Source organism: Camelina sativa, chromosome 16 (genome assembly GCF_000633955.1).
Source record: "Camelina sativa cultivar DH55 chromosome 16, Cs, whole genome shotgun sequence".
In the NCBI taxonomy this organism is placed as follows: Eukaryota; Viridiplantae; Streptophyta; class Magnoliopsida; order Brassicales; family Brassicaceae; genus Camelina; species Camelina sativa.
Window position 1 is genome coordinate 9,963,226 of NC_025700.1, and position 19,515 is coordinate 9,982,740.

The 19,515-nt window shown below is 36.4% G+C and overlaps 5 protein-coding genes across 7 annotated transcripts in view; 1 reads left to right on the forward strand and 4 right to left on the reverse strand.

Moving 5' to 3' along the window:
* Window positions 1–1,512, reverse strand: part of LOC104787309 (importin-5) — a gene marked incomplete in the record, with an annotated part of 8,755 nt that extends 7,243 nt beyond the window's left edge. The window contains 1 exon segment of the mRNA XM_019238317.1: window positions 176–1,512. Within this exon segment, the coding sequence (XP_019093862.1) occupies window positions 176–1,419 (1,244 nt within the window).
* On the reverse strand, window positions 4,091–7,287 carry LOC104750262. Of its 2 annotated transcripts, none has more exons than XM_010472033.2 (3): window positions 6,478–7,287; window positions 4,694–6,012; window positions 4,091–4,610 (listed from the first exon to the last, which is right to left on the reverse strand). In XM_010472033.2, exons 2-3 carry the CDS (start codon window positions 6,002–6,004, stop codon window positions 4,221–4,223), a joined length of 1,701 nt encoding a protein of 566 aa, XP_010470335.1. In that variant the 5' UTR covers window positions 6,005–6,012; window positions 6,478–7,287; the 3' UTR covers window positions 4,091–4,220. The 2 variants fall into 2 exon arrangements, with proteins under 2 accessions (XP_010470335.1, XP_010470334.1); XM_010472032.2 differs by having other exon boundaries at window positions 4,091–4,616.
* On the reverse strand, window positions 7,368–9,797 carry LOC104750263 (PHD finger protein ING2). 2 transcript variants are annotated; one of them, XM_010472035.2, is made up of 8 exons: window positions 9,662–9,797; window positions 9,488–9,559; window positions 9,186–9,397; window positions 8,891–8,954; window positions 8,172–8,240; window positions 7,996–8,075; window positions 7,878–7,916; window positions 7,368–7,783 (listed from the first exon to the last, which is right to left on the reverse strand). In XM_010472035.2, the coding sequence occupies exons 1-8, from the start codon at window positions 9,705–9,707 to the stop codon at window positions 7,673–7,675; spliced, it is 693 nt and encodes a 230-aa protein (XP_010470337.1). In that variant the 5' UTR covers window positions 9,708–9,797; the 3' UTR covers window positions 7,368–7,672. The 2 variants fall into 2 exon arrangements, with proteins under 2 accessions (XP_010470337.1, XP_010470336.1); XM_010472034.2 differs by having other exon boundaries at window positions 7,996–8,240; window positions 9,662–9,796.
* LOC104750264 lies at window positions 11,670–13,145 on the forward strand. Its single transcript, XM_010472036.2, has 2 exons — window positions 11,670–11,887; window positions 12,585–13,145. The coding sequence occupies exons 1-2, from the start codon at window positions 11,776–11,778 to the stop codon at window positions 13,013–13,015; spliced, it is 543 nt and encodes a 180-aa protein (XP_010470338.1). The 5' UTR covers window positions 11,670–11,775; the 3' UTR covers window positions 13,016–13,145.
* LOC109129474 (uncharacterized mitochondrial protein AtMg00810-like) lies at window positions 16,579–16,959 on the reverse strand. The gene is made up of 2 exons (XM_019237735.1): window positions 16,798–16,959; window positions 16,579–16,725 (listed from the first exon to the last, which is right to left on the reverse strand). The coding sequence occupies exons 1-2, from the start codon at window positions 16,957–16,959 to the stop codon at window positions 16,579–16,581; spliced, it is 309 nt and encodes a 102-aa protein (XP_019093280.1).

The following is a 19,515-nucleotide window of genomic DNA, read 5'->3' on the forward strand; positions in this document are numbered from 1 at the left end:
AAGTGGAAGGTAGTAGAGGATAAAACAATTTTGTTACTAAATCTACTAGTTCTATATTCTCTCCTGAAGAAATTTAACCAAAATCAACAATGACTACTTTAGAGGATAGTATACCACCAAAGTCATTTTGAGTAACGTAGACATTTAAACCAGAAGAGAAACAACCCTCACCTTAGAGCAACCTTCAGCAATTTGGGCAAGAGCAATGAGAGCAGCATGGTGCTTCTGCCACTCAGAAGCAGCGAAGAAAGCTGAGAAAACTTGAGAGGCAACAGGAAGAATAGTATTCCCACCCAAAGATATAGCAAGCCTGTCCAGACATTCTTGTCCAAAACCATAATTAGTGGTCTCGCCAGCATCTTCATCCTCATTCTCGGCAGTGTGCCATGCCGGGTCATCCTCAATGTCCAAAAGCATGTGCATCAACACGCTAAAGAGTTTGCTAATGAAGTGTGGCAATTTCCTAATCATGCCGGGAGCTCTTTCTCGTGCCTCAGCCAATGTAATGACAAATTCTATAGCCAAGTGCCTAGTCCCTTCTTCTAAACTCTCGGCTTCGGCAATCTGAAGCATTGAACCAACAACTTCGAGAAGCTGTCTCCTCAGAAACCTCGGTTCGGTACCAGCCAATTCAATGAGAAGCTCCAGGGCTTCCTGTGCTGTAGCTTCTTGCCCAGAATTCAATGCCTCAGTCAAAGTCTGCATCATCAACGGCAACAAATCTTGAAAAATATCCCTATCGGAAGGCTCTGACAAACACTGGATAAAATTAATGGCAGCACCCAAAGCCGCGATTCTAACATCAGCAGATGTGGAGTTTCTTAAAGACTGAGAAAACACAGAATGTAGAGTAGTCAGGTGAGGAACCAACGTTTCACCAATGTACTGAGCCAATCTAGAGAAAATCAACAAAGCGTACTCCTGGAGATTCGGGTTATCCGAAGAAGCAACAACGCACTGGAACATGAAGGGAAGTAACTCGGGCCATCCATTCTCCGGTAAAATCGCAGACGCAAGTTCAGAGATAGTATCGCAAACCTTCTTAGCTATAGATTTAGCACTCTCCTGCTGCAGAGACGCGAGGAGAAGAGACTTGAGAGTCAAACGAGTGGATTCAGCAATGCGAGGGTAGATAAAAGTGGAATCGTCGTCGCCGTCTCCAGAACGGGTGAGTTGTTTCCGAAGCAAAACAGCGGACATAGCACGAAGGTCGAGACTGGGAGATGAGTTGAGAGATTGAACGAGCTTCAAAGCGAGCGAGTCGGGTTGTGTTTGTTTGCAGAGATTGAAGAGAGACTCGGCGTGGGAGCGCTGTTCGTTTGAAGAAGACATGAGGTGAGAAATTAGGGTTTCGAAGTGGGAAGAATCGGGGCCGAGGATGAAGGACAGTTGAATCTGAGTTTGTTGATCGACCGCCATGGTTGATGGTTGTGCTTGTGCTTGTGCGTTGAAGGAGAAACCAATGGCTGCGGGGGTTTTAGCTAGTTTTGGGGAATAATATGTTGTTGGCTAAACGAANAACTCTCCTGCTGGAGAGACGCGAGGAGAAGAGACTTGAGAGTCGGACGAGTGGATTCAGCGATACGAGGGTAGATAAAAGCGGAATCGTCGTCGGCGTCTCCAGAACGGGTGAGCTGTTTCCGAAGCAAAACAGCAGACATAGCACGAAGCTCGAGATTGGGAGATGAGTTGAGAGATTGAACGAGCTTCAAAGCGAGCGAGTCGGGTTGTGTTTGTTTGCAGAGATTGAAGACAGACTCGGCGTGGGAGCGCTGTTCGTTTGAAGAAGACATGAGGTGAGAAATTAGGGTTTCGAAGTGGGAAGAATCGGGGCCTAGGATGAAGGACAGTTGAATCTGAGTTTGTTGATCGACCGCCATGGTTGATGGTTGTGTGCTTGTGCGTTGAAGGAGAAACCAATGGCTGCGGGGGTTTTAGCTAAGTTTTGGGGAATAAAAAAATGTTGTTGGCTAAACGAAACGAAACGAAACGAAAGCAAAGGGTTTTGTTTCTGTGGGGGTAAGGGGGCAGAGATATGTATGACGAGGGTTTCTTTCTTTCTCCCCCATTGTGAGATGTGATTAGATACGGTCCCAAATACGCGTCGCAGGCCTTCTTTTTTTTTTTATCACTAAAGATTTTCTTTTTTGATACTGATTTTATCTCAAGATGATGGCTTTTTTTTTTCTTTTTTAACAATACTTGATTCACCGTATAACCTTTCTTTGCACCTCTAAAACCCTTCTTCTTCAAAAAAACCCTAGTTCTACAAACCGCCGCCGCCTGAGGTTCGTTTGCCTCTCCGCCGCCCGAGACTTCGCTGACGGTGTGAGAGGGCTCTGCTTTTCTGCTTTTCTTCTTTTTCCAGTTGTATTAGTAGTTGGGAGACTCGATCTCTTCCTCTCTAGTCGTGCCAAGGAGGTTTCAACCGCGACTTTGTGATGATGCGGCAGCTAACGCTACAGAGAGAGATCTCGGCTCTCTCTCCTCTCCGGGAGAATGGTGGTGGTTCAAAGCAGCTCCGGGCGGCCTTCTTTGCAGCTTCAAGGTGTCTAACCTTCTGTCGGAGGTCCTAGCTGACCAGAGTTTAATGGTTGAGTCGGGCCTTAGAGTTTTCCGGTTGTTGGGGAGATTTCTGTGTGCGTCGGTGGACGAGATTTGAGAACTTCCTCAAAGTCGGCGTTCCTCGAGAGCTTCATCAACTTTCTGGTGTCAGTCCAGTCAAGAAGCGAGACAACAAGACTGATGCGATGTGGCCAATCCAAAAATGCACCGTGAGGTGAAGCTATGCTAATATGTGCTCCAATCTCTAATGTTTAGGTATTAGCATTCTGGTTATTGTGTGGTTAGTTCGGAGAAGCCTCTGTTCATGCTAGTTTTGTTTCACGTCTCTTGGTCGGGTCAGTCGGATGTATGGTCCGTTTTTGGCTTAGGACCGGAACAATGAAAGTCAGAGAAACCAAGTTTTCTGATACTGCGCCTATGGGTGTTGATGCTATTGGGACAAGTTCTACTTGCAGATCATGAGGTTCTAATAGCTTGGAATTGCTTTGTTCTTCAGTGTAGGATTTGGTCTTCTCTATGTTAGTAGTTGTTTTCGTGTCATAGGGTTTTCTTAGGTGGTTTAAGAGATGATTTCATACCGAGTTGTGGTGTGTTATTTATCTCGTTGTGGTAAAAAAATGCAATGGTTCTTGGCTAGCGTTGGATCCGCCTAGTGATTCAGGGTGATACTAGATCGACTCATTGCATTTGGTGTAATTCTATGGAGGGGAATTTATGTTTCTTTCCATTTGGATGTAATGTTTTTGGATAATAAATAGTTGATGTTGAGGCACAAAAAAAAAACAATACTTGGTTCACCCCAACCACTGCATTCACCCCTTCTAAAATAACTAAATAAAATCTGTATAATTAATTATTAAATTATTAATTTAAACCGTTCTTTTGTAAACCCAATTGGACATATAACTTCCTTCTAATTGTAAAATCTAAACCCTAACCACCTTATTTATAAACCCAAACCGACATATAATTTTATTCTAATTATAAAATATAAACTCTAACCATCTTATTTGTAAATCCAAATCGACATTAAACGTCCACAAATCGAGTTAATAAAATCTTCATAAATTAGAATCTTCATAAGTGTTTTTAAACATTTTGTCTATTATATTTTTGCGTAACTTTTTTTTGTTAAACTTCAACCAGTTATAAGAGTCTCAAAACACACACCCATTTCCAACCGTTTAACCGGTTAAATAAATCGCAAACTTGTATCCGCAACCGCAGCATTTAAACTAGTTAGTCTCTAATAATCTCATCATGACTGTTCACTGTTCTTTGTGTTTTTTTTATTTATTTATGAAATATCATATGCAAGCTTTTAGTATTGTTAATTTGGCGATAAGGACACTATAAGATATGAATAGTAAAATAGTATAAAAAAAAAATATATGAATAGTAGAATGGTAACGTAGATGAACGTTTTCTTACTGCATTATACCCTATATCATATTCAATCATAGTTTTCTTACTCTCTTGGTCTTCTCCTTTACTAATATCTTGCCACATTTATACAAACATTGTTTAACTCAACAGATTTTCATACAAAACAAATTGAGAACAAGTAGAAGAATATTCAAAATCTTGTACAGAGTTCTTAACAAACAACCAACACGTTGATAAGTAAACTACACTAGGATTAAAGTAAACGTAAATCATGTAGGAACATTGTAGTAACCAACATCATCATCTTGATTCACCATAAAGACCACAATTGTAAAGAGAGCCACAACAACAAAAGATATGGCAATAACGAATTTGGCATAGCTCATATTCTTTTTACTACCTGTTATCATATGAGTTTGAGGTGTGTCTTCACTAAATGTGCCCGTTGATGACATTGTTTCCGCCATGGTTGGAAATCGCCTTCTTAGTTTAGGAGTCTTTTGAGATTCTATGGTTTTCTCTCTGGTCCTGCTTCTCAATGTTGGACTTTGGATGTCTGAATGATCTAAGTCAGCATCATCAAAATATTGAAGAGAACTGATGAGCTTCCTTGGAGTGGTGAAGATGTTGATGTCTTCAGCATTGATGCGTCGTGGAAGCTGTCTCTGTGCATCAAAAAAGTCAGAAATGTTTAACACAACCGAAACTAGCAATCATATAACAAATATGGATTGATGCTGACCTGAGGACTAGGAATGGTGTTTTGCAGCTGGTTGTTTCTCAAACTTTGCATTAGAAACCCTTCAAATTCATCTCCATTTTCACAAGTATCATACGGGACAAGAGGTGAATCCGAGACATTGGTGCTTCCTTTAGTTATACCGGAGAAAAGACCATCCTTCAAAGAGATATCAACCCCTCCTCCATTCTGATCAGGCCTCCAAAGCTTGCGATTCACACTCCGCCGATCATATTCAGAGTTACAAGAAGTATGTGAAATAGGCGAGGAGTCAACCGGAGAATCATATCCGCTGAACGAACCTACAGTTTGTGATTCAGGTGATAAGGAGTCATCAGGAAAATGACCGTTGGCATTGGATGGACAGTGTCTTCGACCGAAGTTCGAACCCGTAACAGAACGACACCCCTTGTCCATCTTGGACTCGAGCTCTCCAGCTATTCTTTTTGAAGTCATCATTGCTTCATAAGCAGCTCCTCTGACGTAAGCCATTTGGTCAGATTGGCACCTCTCCATTTCTTTGATTATCAACTCAACTTCGGAGTATATGCTTCTCGGGTCCAAGCACTTCATTAGGAAGTTCAACATTTGGACTGCTGATAACCGCTTCTGTGAGTTTCCTTCAGAAACCCCGAAACTCAGAATTCGCAGTCCTGTGTGTATCAACAACCTTGCATAGGCTTCAACGATCAAAGGATTATGTTTGGCAAGTGACATAACCAGACCCATCTGAACATGTGTTTGGTTGGAGTTTGAGTCCAATGCAACTACAACGTTTTGGCAAACCCTGTTCACCATCTCGTCCGAAGCAAATCGCCAGTTGTCACAATCCACAAGAGCCTTAAGACATAGAGCAGACCCTGAAGTGAGGCTCTCCTGAGAACCCAATAGAGAATCCATAAGAGGCTTACACAAGGAGTGGATTATGAGTTGTTTCTTATCTTCTTTGGTTGTCGGATCAATCCCGTATCGAGCAATTGCCGGAATAACTTTAGAACAAGCTTGTTGAAGAGGGAAAGAACCAGCACTTGAAGCCAAAGTCTTGACAATGGTGGACATGATTGTATCAATCTGGGGAACAATGTTGGGTCCATGAACACGAGCAAGTATCTCATAAAGCGAAATGGTGTATTCACCAGACAAAGAGTTAGTTTCTTTAGTCTCAAAGACTTGTGCTAGAAAACCAGGAATGGCCTTTGAATCCAAGTCCTTCACATAAGACTTAAGAGCTTTCATTGCTGATTTACGACTCTCTGTGTCTTTGTCAAGATTAGCCAATTCTTGTCGCAAAACTGGATTCAGATTCAAACCCATTACTCCAACTGCACCAGAAAAGACAAAATCACACCAAGGCAACAACATCAGACTTATTCTTTAAAGTTCATAAACTTTAGCTAACATTTTCCAAATATCATCCTTCCATACTCGAGTCAGACCAGGATTAAAGACCATATACAAGGAATATGAGAGAACCAGACAACTAAATTCGAAATCAGACAACTTCAAGAGAAAAGAACAAAAATTCAAGACAAACCCATTACTCCAACTGCACCACACAAGAAGAAAATCAAACCAACAACATAAGATTTGCCATTTTAAGTCATAAATAAACAAACTTTTAACCAAGATTTTCAAATCTCATCACTTTCCGCCCAAAGGAAAATAAAAATAAAAAAAGGACCATAGAACCGTGAATCTCGGACACAGACAGCTAATTGGGAAATCAGACAACTTCCAGAGAAAATAGCAAACATTAAAGAAGATGAATCTCTGAAACAGATCCGTACCCTGTTTCTTCTACTTGAACTACTTCTTTGCTTCGACCGTACAAAGATGAAACCTTCGAAGATTTTCTGAGAATCCAAAAGCAAAAGAAGTAGACGTAGAAGCAAAATGAAACCTCGGATTGAAAACAAATCAAAAGTGTGAGAGTTTGGCGGACACTGCGAAATCTACAAAAGAAAAATCCCGCGGTTCAACAGATAACACATTTTTCAAAATATGTTTTGGGGTTTTTAGGTTTTTCTTTGTGTGTCCTGTCCGCTTCTTTATTTTGTTGAAGCTCTGTGTCTTGTCTTTTTCAATGTTATTTGTCGCCATGTGTAATATGAATCTCTTTATTTATTTATTTAGCAATTATATTTTCTCGTGCTTGAGAAACGAAAAAAATAGATCGTAGATTGAAAATTCAAATTTCTTGACTCGAAAAACTCACCGCTCTTTATTGGTTGCAATTGGGCCCCATTCTCTCTCTCTAGATCTAGTGATATGCATTTTCAAATCATTTTATACAGTATAGTTGAGAGTTGAGACTGTGAAAAAATCCGTGAACAAATAAATGTCATTTTGGTCTTATTAGATTTGAATTTTGAGGCTATTATACTACTTTATCTTTACTATATAGGATGGTTACATTGATTGACCATATAATTGAAAGAAGGTAAATGTATTTGGCTGTTGCAAAGATGCAGATAAATGATTTTAAGGTTTGGTAATGATTTTAAGGATAAAGCGGACTAATCCATTGTTGACAATATGTTTAGGATTTGATTTTGACCTTGTAGAAGTTAGACATCTCGTAGGAATCACTGTGATTTTAAACTACCTTTTGGGGTAAACAAACATGTCAATTTGATCAATTTTCAAAGGCGCATCAACAGCCCAAACTACAATCATGTACAACAAAAAATATAAGCTCCAAGAATTAACCCGAGGTGTACAAAAAAACATGATGTTTTCTCATTCTAGAAGCATTTACTACATGTTTTAGTAGCAACAAAGATGAGATTGGTCATGAAGCGAAGGTGCCAAAGATGATACCATTGGCACCTATGTGAATTAATATCGTAACTTATTGCAAATTTCCATACATATGCATGTCTTATATTAGCTACACATGCATGGAAATTGCAGGAGAAGACCTTTGTTCTGATGATTGATGCTAATATTAAAGCAATACCTTTTTAACAGGCACAAATGATATTAATGCGACTGTGGTAGGAGCCTGCAGGTGGGGCAATACCATTTCCCTTTGAATCTGGTCTCAGGTGTGAGGCCAACACATGTATAGTGAAACCATTCACCTCCTTGGCACTGTCCAAACAAGAAACGATCACATGGTTATGGTTATAAAAAATGGTTAAACACTTTAAGATAGAAAATTAGATACTAGCAGAACAAGACTCACATTCTCATTGTCACAGGCAATCATGTCTCCAAAAGACACCTGAAAAAACATTAACAAAAGTGTTAACCAAAGATCAAAACAGGATCAGAAAACCCACATACTTTTATGTATTCAAGACCTGATGGCAGACACAGTATGTTGGTTCGTTAGGATCAATTGGCTGCTCGTCAATAGGGGTGAGGTCTTTCCTATTGCTTCCTGGAGGAGGCATGAGCTCAAAATCCCTGTCACGATCCCAGTCTCTATCTCTGTAATCAATCTTCTTGGACTGAGGTGTGCTATAGAAGGACTTACGCTTTTCCTGTTTAGGAACTATAGGTAGCGGCGGAAGAACAGAGGGCTCGTCTTGTGGAATTTTTCCCTCTGACAGAGAAGTGTAACGAAAGAATAAATATACAATAAACATAGTGGACACCATTAATAAACAACTTTAACTACTTTACGCAAAGCATCAGTTAAAAGTTTCACATATGACCACTAGAGAAAAATGAAAATAAGGCCACTTATGATTTGACAAGAGGAAAGATGATAATTTCTGTTTCTCTGAAGCTTAACACTAATCGTTGTGCACTGACTGATGTTTATACAGGTGGAAAGCATGTTTTTGCTAACCCTTAGGGAGGTTGTCCTAGAGGAAGTTTTACAAGAGATACAAGCAAATGTGACCTTTTTATTGACAAAACAAGACGAACACCCACAAGAGATTTACTCTTGCGTCCAACAAGGTGTAGAACCCCTGTCCTCTCACAAACATAACTCCCTACCTCATATGCTTCTCATCAAACCTTTTAGTAAAGAAAAGGAGAATATAAATTAGCTCCACGTTCTGTCCTAACATGGCGTGCTCAATCAATTACCAACCGATTAATCTCAATCAATCAACTGACCCATGATTTTACATGATTCTTGGAATAGTTAGTGAGAAAAGCGATCAGATAATAAAGACATAATTCTAATCAATCCCCTTAAGATGACAGTAGTAATTAGAAAGCTCCTGGGTTGATATCACATACCTTGCTTTAAATCTTCTGCGAAGTTATTTAGATCTTCATCAAGTCGTTTTACATGACTGTCTATCTACAACCGGAGTAAACATAGTAATTACCATCACAATACATTAGGCTAAAACAACTAAAGGAGCTGCTATATTCAACTTTTTAAGCAACAAAGTTACATTTCAAGATTTTGAGTGAACTAACGCTCTATTCTTACACATTGCATGTGCTAGCAAAAAAAAATCATAATCAAAGCCATTAAGCTAAATTCTGAAGGAGCCAACAAACTTAAATAGCAAAAGAAAGCACTTACAAGATCATAAGCCTGTCGGGCCAATAAGACCTTCTCGGTACACAAACTTAACGCATTTTCCTGACTAGACTCAATCTCTTTACGCATTTTCTCAATTGTTTCCTCGTCATCAAGCCCATTATTGTAATGACTGCCATTATTACCCTTCTTAGAACTCTGTGAGGCAAGCCCTAAGCAATACTTGGTTTGCTGCCTTGTCTGATTTATAAGCGCTTCCAACAACAAAAAAACACAACATCATAAATCAATTCCGCAAAGAAACAAAACGCAAGAGAGAACAAATCTAGTAATAAGGATCTCACACTGAGATCTCTCGTCTAGTTCACGAACTGTATTAAGAAGTCTTTGAAGCTCTGCAGGGAAAGTGCTGGCATCTACAAGAATTCGAATTTACGATTCCAGAATTGAATTAAAAAAAAAAAAACCTAAATCGAGCTGAGAGATTTATGCAAATTTTACGAAAATTTGGATCTTACACTCAAGGTAATCATCAACGTAAACTCCAGTTCGTGCTATAGCCATCTTTTGATCTCTGGTGAAATTATGGTGCTAGCTAGGGTTTCGAATTGGGGATTACGAACGAAGCTTAGGCTGATAAAGCGCGTTTAAACGGTACCGTTTCATCGATGTCATTTGATTTATTATGCTTTTTTGGCTGGGAAAAATAACCCAATCGAACGATTACCAAACCGATCCGAAATTCACTAAACTATCAGACCAATCCAAACTATAGAAATTTTATGTCTCAATTTATCTAAACCGAACTTTGACTTTACTCGAATTATATGAAGCCGGAATGCTTAATAGAATTTCACTAAATTCAAAAAATTTAATAAACAAAATTTCAATATACAAATATACTACTAGATTTTGGTCCGAAGAAGACCGAGATAAAGGTTTTGTATGTAATTCGAAGAAAATGTGAATATTCATTCAAATCAGATGTTATAAACTTTCAAGAGTCAAATTAATACTGGCAAAATAATGGGAAATATTTTGCTTCGATGATCGATCAAAAAAACATTATTTTTATTCATTTTAGGCATGATTACGGTAGAGATCATGCAAAATCTGTTTTTGATAAACAAAAAAAAAACTATTTACTTGGGGGATCGAATCCAATACAAACAAGACAATTTTTTTTGTCCCAAAAAACAAAACAAGACAAATTATTGTCTCTATTACTAAAACTAAAGTGGAATTTTTTAACATCCAAAAATCTATATATACATTTTTGAAGTACGTTTTGGATTCTATCATTTTATTTGTACTTATTTAAAAACTTATTCATAAAGTTAATCCCTAAATATTTTCAAAAAAAAACATTACTTCAAATTTTGTTTATATATTTTACATACCATTCCAACTTAAAAAAAATACAGCATAATCAATATGGAAACAAAAACTATGATATATTTAACCACATCTCTGAATCTTTTGCAAACAAAGAAAACAACAATTTTATTTCTGCTTTGTTTTCCAAAACCTGTACGCTTTGATTTTAACGTTAAAATAACTTCAATTCACATTTATTTTAATATTCTAATTAATATATATGAACTTAATAAAATTTTAAAATATTATGAATATGTAAAATCAAAATTTTTTTAAATACTATATAAAATTATATATAGTAGATGGATTATAAAGAGGACATGTTGGAATTAATAAAATATTATTAAATTTGTGCAAACAGAGTTAAATCCTCATTTTATTATTTGTCAACACTATTAATATTAGAATATTTGACATATAAAAATTAAGTTGATTTAACTAAGATTGTGTAAAATAATTAAATTATTATGAAAAATGTGACTTAATCATAGCATATAAATGACTTACTATGTATTTAGATCCCTTATTTTTGGTTATAAGAATTAAAAATCAAAACAAAATCTCAAACACTAAACAAAACAAACTAAATATAACGAACAAATGGTTACGAAGTATATTGCGGGTTAAAAAATTAATATAAATATTTAGTTATAGAAACGGTCGGAAAATTTAGTTATTACTCTATTTGGAAAACATTCAACATTTAACAAACAAATACAATATAAATATAAATAATAATATAAATTATATGCACGCGATGTAGCGTGGATTAAAATCTAGTTAACTAGAAAAAAAGAAAACAACATCAAAACCATATAGAATTCGGAAGAAAACCCTAACTAAACTTGATTTAAAGAACATGTGAAAACACAAAAAGTGTGGTCTAGCTCCTAAAACGATAATAAAGCGCAATATTTTAAAAAGAGAACATGAAAAGAATAAAGAATCTCTAGAACCACATATATGAAGATTTGTGCACGTGAAGGACACCAGATACAACTACAACTAAGTATACATAAACTTCAGAGAGATAATTAAATAAAAAAACATTAAAGCAAATCTTTATGGGTAGTAAACGAATCATTTAATACATAGGAAATCCTGGAAGAGAAACTCCTAGCACGTAAAAAGAATATAAAAAGAAGTAATTATATGGGTCATCTTCGCAATCATCAATCATATTCCCAACAAAATTAGAAACTAGAGAGAGATTCTTAGCAATATTTTGTTTGTCTCATTGACATTTTGGAAAGATATGGCACTAAATATGGAAGTTGGATCCATGCACTTTTACGATGAAATCGAACCATTTTGTCGATGGAAGAGAACAGAGGACATCGACATTCTTGAGCTACATCTTCCATCAGGTACATTAATCTTTCGTTCATAATTACTGTAAATTTAGCATTTCGATTATACATTCTGATTTTTATCTCACATGATTTGATATAAAAACTTTTAACATAATTTTTCTGATGGAAGAAAAAAAAAGTAACTGTTATATATTCAACTCTACCAAAGAAAAAAACTTATATTATAGTTACTATATTGAAAAGCTGCATTGCAATTTGCTACATAAATCTCTTTTCAACTGAAATTTCATAACATAATATTGTTCCAAAATCTTTTCTCTATTTTGATTCCACATTGCTATTTGTTTCCCACTTTCTCCAAAGATATTCTAATTATACTTTGCTTCCACGTTGGTACACTGCTTCTCGTTTTCTTTGATTCCATGTAATTTATTTGGTTAGTATTGCTGAATCTAGCTAGAAATGTAGACGAATCGTATATAAACTTTGTTCAAAATTTTGAAAGGTGTTAGTTGGACGTTCGGGATGGAGTACCTAGTGTCTAACGAAAATTTAGGAAAGATTAATCGGATACTAGTTTTATAGTTATTTTATCAAACTAATAATAAAATAAAAATATATAGTTTTAAATATATGTATAGTATTTTCAGTTTAGGACACAAGATTAATTATTTAATTCAATGTAGGGCTAAAGAAAAAAACCAAATACTATACTTTTTATTATTGAAAAATGGACTTGGGGTTTGTATAGGTTTGAAGAAGGAGCATCTTAAAATACAGATCAACAACAGTGGTATACTTACAATAACAGGAGGCTGTCCGGTAGACCAAAACAAATCAATTAGGTTCAGGAAAGAAACAAAAGTTGCAAAAAATTGCAGAAGAAATGAAATTCGTGCAAAGTTCTCAAAGGGAGTTTTGTATGTGACAATGCCAAAGACAAACCCAATAGCAGCTGGTCCCTTGGATGCTTTGAAGAGAGTCACATCACACTCTAAAGTAGATGATGATATGAGAAATTCACCAAACTGTGTAGGTGAATTTCATAGTAAGTTTGCCTCATTGAGGCAAAGATTATGGAGGAAGAGAGTAGTTGAGGGTGTGGCAGCCATGGTGGTTGTGGCTGGTGCAGTTGTAGGAGTGGTCAAAGCGTACCAATATTTTATGGCATCACCTGTGTGATCAAGATTCAATAAGATCATGGTATATTATTTCCTGTTCGTATATTGTAATACCAACATATCCTAAGTTTCATTTTTTAAAAATGTTACTCTACATTAAAATTAAATTAAGTATGTACAATATTATTCTTCTTATATGATTAATCAAAATAAGTGACACAGATAATTTTTTTAATTAATTATGTAAACTCTTAACTAGCACAATGTTTCACACTTTACTACAAACATGGTTTTTTTTTTGAAACTAATACTACAAACATGGTTTGATCTTCAATTTTCCAAAGATACTGATATATTAAGAACGCAATTTCTGGTGAAAGAGTTCGGGATTCAGAAAAGAGTGTTTCCTTCCGTCTTCAACACAGCCACGTGGCCGATGTCTCTATATCTTGGTAGCTACAAATTAAATAGAGTTTTTTTTAACAAATATACCACATTCAAAAACTTTTCTCATTTCATCTACCATATTTCATAACTGTTTTTCACAAATACCACATTTACATCATTAAATGATTAAATTAACCTTGACTAATTTTCCATATTTTTTTTAAAAAAACTTTAATAATAAATGAAACCAACACTTTTTTTTTCTCTCTCTCTTCATTGTTTATCACTCAGAAGGGACACTCCATTTCTCTTTCTTTCTTTCTTCCATTGTTTATCTCTCAATTTCTCTAAAAACAACAAATCGACAAACACAACAAGACCTTTTATTTCTTTTCATTGTTTTAATCTCTGAAAATTCCCTCCGACGTGAGAACCACCACAATTTTTCGTTTTTTTGCATATGTGTTCCATAATATAGTGTAAGTATAATAATTTTCATCTTACATTATCCCATCTTTGACCCTAATCGATAACCTTTTTTTATTTATCCTTGGTTTATCCTTTCATGATGAATCACAAAACCAACAGTGGCGGCATCGAGGAGATGGACCTCATCATTTCAAAATTATATTTTTTTGTGATGTCTAATTTTTTATGGATATATTTACAACTTGTCCATCGATTTCATAATTGTCTACTAAGATCTTAGAATGTTGTCCAGATTCATTTTTATAGACCTAAAAATTGAAAGTTATCAATAAACAACAAAACTAACTTGTCTACTAAAAAATATGTCTACAACCTTAACAAATTGAAACTTGTCCACAAACACCAAAACCAACTTGTCTATTATAGATCCGAAAACAAAAAAAAACCAATTTGTCCACAAACAACAAAAGAACTTGTCCACAAACACCAAAACCAACTTGTCTATTATAGATCCGAAAACAAAAAAAAACCAATTTGTCCACAAACAACAAAAGAACTTGTCCACAAACACCAAAACCAACTTGTCTATTATAGATCCGAAAACAAAAAAAAACCAATTTGTCCACAAACAACAAAAGAACTTGTCCACAAACACCAAAACCAACTTGTCTATTATAGATCCGAAAACAAAAAAAAACCAATTTGTCCACAAACAACAAAAGAACTTGTCCACAAACACCAAAACCAACTTGTCTATTATAGATCCGAAAACAAAAAAAAACCAATTTGTCCACAAACAACAAAAGAACTTGTCCACAAACACCAAAACCAACTTGTCTATTATAGATCCGAAAACAAAAAAAAACCAATTTGTCCACAAACAACAAAAGAACTTGTCCACAAACACCAAAACCAACTTGTCTATTATAGATCCGAAAACAAAAAAAAACCAATTTGTCCACAAACAACAAAACAACTTGTCCACAAACTTGTCTGTCACTATGTACTTGATAATTTGTCTATCGGCTCAACTTGTCTACAAAAAATATCTTTTTTATAAATTCACTGAAAATAACTTGTCCACAGCCCCAAAAATGAATATGGTCTTGAATAGAGACACTAATTATGCGGTTTTCAAAGTGCGTTTTTCTAAAATTCATTTTATACACCAATCAACAAAGTTTTGGTTCATTTGCATTTTTAAGAAAGAAGAAAAGTAAATCTGGTTGCAGTTTCTTAGGTGGGACATTAACTCATGGACCGCAATATTTGTTTAACTATCTATTACCAAGTGTATTTTCAAATAACGCACATCCAAAAGCAAAATCTTTTTAAAATATTTAATGTATGTTAAATAAAAGAAAGCTAAACAATCAACACATATTTTAATAAGTAATTATATGCTAAAGACTTTCTTTAATTTAAATTATTAAATCTCATGTATGATTTAATTTTCATTATTTTTCTAAGTTAAAAAATAATTACTTTTAGCAAAAAAAACCAGATTTATGAAAAATAAGTAAAATAAAAAATCTTATTTATGGTTTGGTTATATCATATACAATGTATAATATATATTTTAGCTAAATTTCAATTTTTTTAAGGAAATTATAGTTTTCATTACAACAATTTTTTTTTAAAATGAGAGGTATTTCTTCACTATTTTACTAAATAACATTAACCTAATCAATTCAAAATAAATTTTAGTTTTTACAGTTTCATATCATTGTTAAATTTTCTATATATATATATATATATGTATATAATTGAATAAACTGTTTTTAAAAGAAAATATATGTTTAAAAAGAAAATTCTTAACAACTGAATTTTTTTTATTAACTATACCGCTAGTATTTTTTTCACCAATCAAACATTATTTCATACTAGTTATTCTATATAAACCGAACTTGTTCTGCAAATTATTTTATCCCGCACGTACCGCAGTTGAACTGCTTTCCCCGCACAGTTAAATACGCTGTTACCATTAGGACCCTATGTCTACCATGATCAACAAATAAAACTTGTCTACAAAAAAATCATTTTGTCTACGGAATAACTTGTCTACAGACTCAATTAATGCTCTTATCTTGTCATCACACGTGTTTTTTCTATTACCTATTTTTCTTGTTCTTCAAATTATATACAAATTACAGCTCATTTCTTTAGCCCACTGAGTTTTACTTTTGTGCATATTAAATGTCAATTGTCAATAGTACACAGTCCCCTCATGTGGATTAAAAACACAATTAATTTCAAAATTTCTCATAAACAAGAGGGTATTTACGACTTTTAAGTGTCTCTTGTGGTAGAATTGAAAAGTAGTTTTCACTTGTGGTAGATTAGAAAAGATTCTAAGTAAATGTCGTACTTTTAATTAAAATCCCAATTAACTACCATTCACAATGTTGTGTCATGCGTTGAGATGGTAGATTAGAAAAGATTGTAAGTAAATGTGGTACTTTCAATTAAAATCCCAATTAAATACCATTCACAATGTTGTGTCATGCGTTGAGATAGAGTATCAAAGTAGAGTTTGTCCAAGAATGAAGTATTCCCACAATTTTCTGCTCTCTTGGGCATGAATCTACTCGGCGGAGGCTCCATCTATTCTCAGGAAGTGATAACACAAACAACGATATTCCACAAATGGAAATAGATGAATAACATTTACCACAAACTCACCATCAACATATATAACCTTCTATCATCTTCGAGGCATTTACTATGAAACCTACAACAGGGTTTCCATTTAGACGACCAAGAAATCAGATTATCATCAAGAAATATACAAAACCCCGATGTAGAGCATCATGTAGAGGGGCAGCCCGCCCAATCGGCATCAGAATAGGCGGTGAGTGAGTCGTCAGAGTTTAGAGAAACATAAGCAGCATCGGAATAGGCAGTGAGAGAAGGTGGAGAGTTCTTATAGAAATGGAGCCGGTGATCGAGGGTGCCCTGAAGATAACGAAGAATGCGTTTTAACTCATTGAAATGCGACTCCCGGGGATCGTGCATGAAGATACATACTTGTTGAACGACAAACGAAATATCAGGTCTTGTGAAAGTCAGGTACTGCAATGCTCCAGCGAGACCACAATATAATGTCAGATCTACAACAGGAGGCCCATCGTCTTCAGCCAACTTATTGTGCGTATCGACTGGAGTAAGACATGGTTTGCAGTTGCTCATGCCGGCGCGAGCAATGATATTCGTGGCATAGTTGCATTGATGAAGAAAGAGGCCAGTGCTATCACATGTGAAGGTAATGCTGAGAAAGTGGTGCAGTTAACCAAGGTCCGTCATTTCAAACTCCTTGCTGAGTGATTGGATAATCATATCAAGTAGAAAAGTAGAGGAAGTGGTGAGAGCAACGTCATCCACATATAGGAGTAGATAAGCGAGATCAGCCCCATGGTCACACACAAACAAGGAAGCGTAAGAGATACTCTGTGTGAATTCAATGCTCTTTGCATAGTTGGTAAACCTGGTGTTCCAAGCTCTGGGCGCCTACTTGAGACCATATTGTGACCTGCGTAGTAAACAAACATGATTGGGTTTCTTGGGATCCGCATAGCCAGCTGGTTGGTGCATGTAGACAACCTCGTCAAGGTCGCCATTGAGAAACGTTCTTTACGTCGAGTTGTCGAAGCGGCCAATATCTAGTAACAATAAGATGAAGAATTGATCGAATGGTTGCAAGCTTGACCACTGAGCTAAAGGTTTCATTACAGTCAACGCCAAGATCTTGAGATTTGCCATTAGCCACAAGTCGAGCTTTATAACTCGCCAAGCTCCCATCTGCATGATACTTATATTTAAACAACCATAAAGAACGGATCACGTTAACGTTAGGGGGGCGCGGAACAAGGTTCCAAGTGCTACACTTAATTTGAGCATTGTATTCCTTATCCATAGCATTATTCCAAAATGGATCTTTTGCACCCGAAACATGAGAGAAGAGAATGAGAGAAACAACATAAGCATTACGACAAAGCCGAGTTTGAGACTTAAAGATGCCATTTTTGCTGCGAGTGGTCATGGGATGAGTAGCTTGCAGAGGAGGCAAAACAGGAAGACCAGGCGGAGGACCAAGAGGTGTGGTTGAGGAAGAATGAGGAATAGGCTGTATGACGAGAGATAAAGGAGACGAAACCGTGTTTGTGGGAGGAGTCGGAATGTTTGGCTTTGTTTAAAATGGGAAGGCCGTTTCATCAAAAACATGATGGCGAGATTAAATGATCATATGTGTTGAGAGATCAAGACTCCTACAGCCACAATGATTAGAGGGATAGCCAAGACTATGCAATTTGTGGACCTAGGAGCGAGTTTGTAAGGAGAAGTGGGTAAAATATTAGGATAGCATAAACAACCAAAGATTCGAAGATGAGAATAAGATACCGGTTTTTGAAAACAGTTTTGTATATGGAATCTCATGACCAATTGTTGATGATGGAGCGATGTTCAGCAGATAAACCGTCGTGTGAAGAGCCTCGACCCAATTGGAGTAGGGTAAACTTGTTTGAGTTAAAAGTGTGCAAACAATGTTATTGATTTTTCGTAGCATCCGTTCGGCTTTCCCGTTTTGTTGAGACGTATGGGGACAGGAGAACCTGATTGTTGTACCCTCCGACACCAAGTTGACATGCATGTCACACATTATTTTGCTTATTAAATAAAATAGAAGGAGAAGAAGAAGCTAAGTGACGATGATTCGCGCTACTAAGGTGACCAAGACGTTTATGCCACACATCACTGGTCGGTGTAGTCACCGTGAGAACATGTGGCGAAGCAAGCGACTTTGGAGGAGACACCGAGTAGAGCAGACCTTTTCTATTACATCGGAGAAGCTTGGTCCGAGTTTGAATGTCTTTAATAGAAAAACCAAAAGCTTCAAATTCAAGAGAGCAATTGTTTTCTATAACAAAGCGACAAACAAAGATTACATTCTTAACCATGGAAGGAAAAACAATAATATTTTTGAGCTGAAAGGGATGAGAGGAAGAATTTAGAGTACCATGACCAATAGTAGTTATAGGCGCAAGAGATCCATTACCGACTGTAATCATTGGAAGTATGCTCAAATTATGAGTATAACTTAGATTACCTTGATTGTTGGTGACATGAGTTTCCCCGATATCCATGACACATTCGCCATTGTGTGTATCTTGCAACGTCATCGTGTTGAAAGCATGTGCAAGAGCAGAAGGCGCATATTCGGAGTGATCAGCAACTTGAATTGGTGTGAGGGAGGTTCCTTGAACGAGATGAGCAGCAGCGTGTGGATGTTGAGGGTGTGAACCAAGGATGCCAAATGCATCGTGTGAAGGATGCGACGGTAAATGTTGTGAAGGTCAAACCGAGTGCTGGAAAGGAGCAGCAACGTAGTACAGAGGTGGTGTCGGCCCGTAAGAGTATGGATATGGAACTTGGGGAGAGCCATAATTCCAATTGTTCGATGAAGGGGACCAATAAGTGTTGGGTTGAAGACCACGTCTACCACGGTTTTTGCGTCCGTCACAACCGCCATGATAGAGAGATCCAGACTGTTGTTGATGACGAGGGTTATCATCCGATGACGGGAAGAACATGTCAGGAGAGGATGGGTGATGAGATGTGGTAGGGGTGTAACTCCTTGTCTTTGCTTTGCAGATCGGGTAGAGATCTGAAATTTTTTTGTAGACTTCTATCTACGTGTAAATTGGTGGCGCTGGTGTCTTATCGGGAAGTGGTTGAGAATCTTCTAGT